Source organism: Rhinolophus ferrumequinum, chromosome 10, assembly GCF_004115265.2.
Source record: "Rhinolophus ferrumequinum isolate MPI-CBG mRhiFer1 chromosome 10, mRhiFer1_v1.p, whole genome shotgun sequence".
NCBI classification, from domain to species: Eukaryota; Metazoa; Chordata; class Mammalia; order Chiroptera; family Rhinolophidae; genus Rhinolophus; species Rhinolophus ferrumequinum.
In genome coordinates, this window is record NC_046293.1 from 49,807,034 (window position 1) to 49,811,535 (window position 4,502).

The 4,502-nt window shown below is 46.7% G+C and overlaps 1 protein-coding gene across 1 annotated transcript; it reads left to right on the forward strand.

Annotated features, from left to right (window-relative positions):
* The first annotated feature begins 579 nt into the window (after positions 1–579).
* LOC117028801 (lysozyme C, milk isozyme-like) lies at positions 580–2,984 on the forward strand. The gene is given in 4 exon segments (XM_033117668.1): positions 580–718; positions 1,766–1,927; positions 2,491–2,569; positions 2,918–2,984. Coding segments are annotated over 4 exon segments (447 nt in total).
* Positions 2,985–4,502: the final 1,518 nt, after the last annotated feature.

Genomic DNA, 4,502 nt, shown 5'->3' on the forward strand with positions numbered 1-4,502 from the left:
CTAGTTTGGGGTTTAGATCTGATTACTTCTTTTAGATGCAGAGATATTGTGAATTTAGTCTCTCTCACTAGTGGTCTCCTGTTCAACCAGCGATTTACTGATTGCAGACGCCAAAAGAGCCTCACTCTCTCCAAACCCAGTGATGCCCATCATGATCTCCCACTAGACTGAGCGGGAAAATACCTTCAGCCAAGCACAGATAATGAGCCAAAGTTTAGCAGAGCATACAAGGACAATCTGCTTTGGTGGACAGTCCAACAAAAGCACAAGCCTTGAAAATCATACTTCTTTCTCCTACCAACTCCTTTCTCTCCCATTTCTCCCACTCCGTGCATTTGCACAAGTCCAGAAATGCCCCCACCCACTGAGACTTTATTCCTGGTACCGTTCTCGGTTACATACCCTTCCCTGAAGTTCACACTGGCAGGACCAGTTTGGGGAATTAGCCTTGGGCAGCCACGTCCTTCTTCCTGGCACAAACGCCAGCATGACTGCCCATTCAGAGATGCCTGTGGCCAAAGGGTATAAGAGACAACAGTGTCCTGGACATACCAGTCTTGGGTTCCACTAGCTGCGGAAATGAGGTCAATTCTGATCATCCCCATCTTCAGCTGCTTCTTTGCAGCTTCCAATGCCAAAATCTTCTCCAAGTGTGAGCTGGCCCGCAAGCTGAAGGCCCAGGGAATGGATGGCTTCCATGGCTATAGCCTGGCAAGCTGTGAGTATGAACCATCATCGTCCTTTCTGTTTCTGCCCAAAGACGCCCTGTTCCCCAACCCAGAAATCTCTCCCTTTTTATTTCATGATTTCCTCTCTTGTCAGGGCTCTCTCACTCCCCTGCCTGCTCTTCTTGTCTCTGGCGCCTCCGCCCTGTAACTCCTAACTGGTTCTCCTTTTCTCTCTCCACTAGGGATTATCTTACCTGTAACAGATTTTCTTCTGCTTCTCCCCCACATCACCTTCCCACCCAATGGCCTGGGATTTCCTGGGACACACCCAAAGACTAACCTAACCACTTCGTTTTCCTGCCACACCTTTGCTTTCACCTGCATCCTTTTTAGTCCAGGTCTCTGCAACACAATAGGTGCTGCCTCCAACTTACTTCCTCCCTTACTCATTTGTCTGCCAAAAAAATAACCCACATCTACTAAGGCTGTCTCAATACTGTTCTACTAGTGTCACAAGGGAGTTAGATGGGGATGGTGAGAACAGAAGATGAGGCAATGACCAGGGTACAAGGGCTGAGTCACCCATCACATAGGGAAGCGCACACGGAACGATTTCAACTTCCCTTGAGTATCTTCACTTTTCTCCATGCCAAACCTTCTCTTTCTTGTTACTCACAAAGATGGTTTTTCTGGAATTCCTTCCGAGGATTCTCCTCCAACTACCTCTCTACCTCTTCTCTTGTATATACCTTGAGGTAGGGAGCAAAAGTGCAAATACAAGGCAGGAGTTGACTATTTGGCTAGGAGATGAAGCTGGAAAGGTAGACTGGGGAACAGACCGTGACTGGTCGATGGTTGGCCATTCCAACTGCTCTTACTTAACAAATTGTTATTGCACACTCACCATGGGCTAATTATTGCTTAGGCCTGGGAATACACAGGGATTCTAAACGACCTCCAACACTGAGGATCTCATAGTCTTTGCATTTCAGTCTCAGTGGACTTTCATGTCTGGTAGCTCTAGTACAGCACACGTCGTATCTCATTACGGAGCACGCTCCCTTTTGTATCCACACCTCTTGTTCTCTCTGACACAGGGGTCTGCGTGGCTCAGTATGAGAGTAACTTCAACACTCGGGCCTTTAATGGGAAAAATGGCAATGGCAGCAGTGACTATGGGATCTTCCAGCTGAACAACAAGTGGTGATGCAAAGACAACAAGTATCCCTCAGCGAATGCCTGCAAGATCATGTGCAACAGTAAGGACTCTATCCGCTCTCAGGCCTGGGCGGAGTGGGGGGCGGGTAAAATAGGTGCCAAATTGATGCACTACTCCGTAACAGCTGACCCTCGGCATGTGCTGGGGAAGCTGAGTATCCAGAATAAAAGGGCCCTAAGCAGTCCTCACACTAAAGCAAGACTCCCTAGAGGTTCTCCTTCCAAAAAGGATAGAGACACCCGACTCAGACTCACCTCCATAGACATGTTATCCTGTTCCTGGCACACATACCACTGCCTCACCATTCCACACACCCACACACAGCACTCAGGACACACCAAGCAGTTGCCTGAAGACAAAGGCTGTCTCCCTGGTCCATCCGGTCCTGGATGCCCTCTGGAGGGAACAGGGCTTAAAAACAAATTCTAAGCAAAGGCACGAAAACCCAGGCAAAATGAAAGGCAAACCCACGGTATGGGCTCCAGAGACAAAGCGTTCTAAATCACAAGGCTGTTTCCTCTGGGAATTCCCTTCAAAAAATGATTGGTTATTAGAACAGGAAAAGGGATGCTCCCCTCGCCGCTCAACCACTTTTCCTTTCAGAATTTCTGGATGATAGCATCGATGATGACATCCTCTGTGCCAAGAGGGTCGTGAAGGATCCCCGTGGAATGTCTGCATGGTAAGGGGACCGCGAAGGGCACAGATCAGCCCCTCTGCCAGGGGTGGGCCTGGACTGGAGCTCAGATGCTGATGTAAGCAGCCTCTATGCGGCAGGATTTTCCCTGGACTTTGTAGGGAGTCAAGACTGTTCTCAGGATGTGAAATGAGGCAGAATAATATTGCGACATTTTCACCGCAGCTGCACTACCACAGCCACCCACACGTGTCTTAGATGGGCCAGGCTTCCCTACGTGGGCCTCTCCCACAGCGTAAACAGACTCCAGCTGGCAGGCCCTACATTCCCTCTCAACCGAGCCCTTTACAGACTCCTGCCTGCCTCTGATCTGTTTCATTTCTCTATCCTTAGGGTGACGTGGGAAAATCACTGCAAAAACAAGGATTTGTCCAGATACCTGGCTGACTGTCAGCTATGAGACTGTCCTTGAGCACGGCTCCTAGAGAAACTGGCCCAGAAGGCAGGGAAATTCCTCAAGTTTCTTGGGAAGCTCTGAATCTTCCCCCATCTCTGCCTCCAAAATAAAAATTACTCAAATGCAGCTGTCCCAAGTAGCATGTTTAAAGGCTGGGTCATGATAGAGACTTGCTACTTGATATAAACAGTTAGAAATCCAGTTCTGTCCAAGCCCACCACTGAAGATTCACATATCACCTCTGGAAAGATGGTTTAAGGAAACTTTTCACCGGAGAACTTATGGGTTACCCAGTCTGGGCTAAAATTGATAGCTGAACACGGCATTCCTGATGCGGACTCTGATGAAACTCGTTTAGTAGAGGTGGTTAATATCATTCTCCATCACCAAGAAAGGAAGTTCAGGATGAAACAGAAGAAAATTATGGAAGAGACTTGGTTTAGATATGAGGAAGGACAGGATTGGCAGAATGTCAGGATGATTATGTTGGCTAGGGTACATGACTAAGCTGCTACAACAGCGTTCCCAAAATACGGTGCTCTCACAAAATAGTCCAAGATAGGTAGACAAGCTACTTTATCGCGCAGACATTCCGAAACCCAGATTCTTTCCATCATCCTCCACAGCTACTCAAAGTATGGTTCATGGACCAGCAGCATCAGCATCACTTGGGAGCTACAAAGGCAAATTCTTGGACCCACTGCAGACCTACTGAGCCCTTGTTGTAATCTCTGTTTTAACGAGCTCTATAGGTGATCCTTACGCACAGAAACATTTGAGAAGCCCTACCTTGGGGTATTGTCCTCCTCTACCTGGACAAAGCTGGACTGAAGGCACTCTATGCTCCTATTTGCAGGAAGGGGAATAAGTGTGAAGAAACACATATGCAATGTTTTAAGGCCCAGACATAGAAGAGGTACATGTCGCTTACATTTATACTCCAAATATAGAATTTAATCACATGCCATTCCTCGCTGCAAGGGGGCCTGGGAAATGTAGTACCTAGCTAGGCAGCTATGTGTCCTACTACAATATTATTTCCATGGCAAAAGGGGAGAAAAGATTTTAGTGGACAATTAGCAATTTCTACCACAGTAATTAACAAATCACTGAATAAAGTGAATCGTAATCGCATTCCAGTAGTGTAAATGTTTCATTGAACAAGTATGACTCATGGGATATAACCATGTAAGAGTATTTTTGTGTCCTACCATCCCTTTCTATTTATTCTGTGGAGTAGCTTCTCCTGACTTTGGATAAAAACTCAGACAAGTACCATGACTTTTATGGTCACCCCCAGGTAATGAAAGTACAACTGTCCAAGGAATCCTCCTCTCTTCTCTCCAGCTTTTTTCCTGACCTCTCCTACATCTTTTATAGACTAACAATGGAAGATCAACTAAAGATGCAAACATATTCCCACAATCTCCTTTTGTAAATATTTGTGGTCTTGCATTTCACTTTGAAATGTGGCATCTATTGTCTTGACACGTCCGGCTGAAACTAAAACAAAGTTTCCCA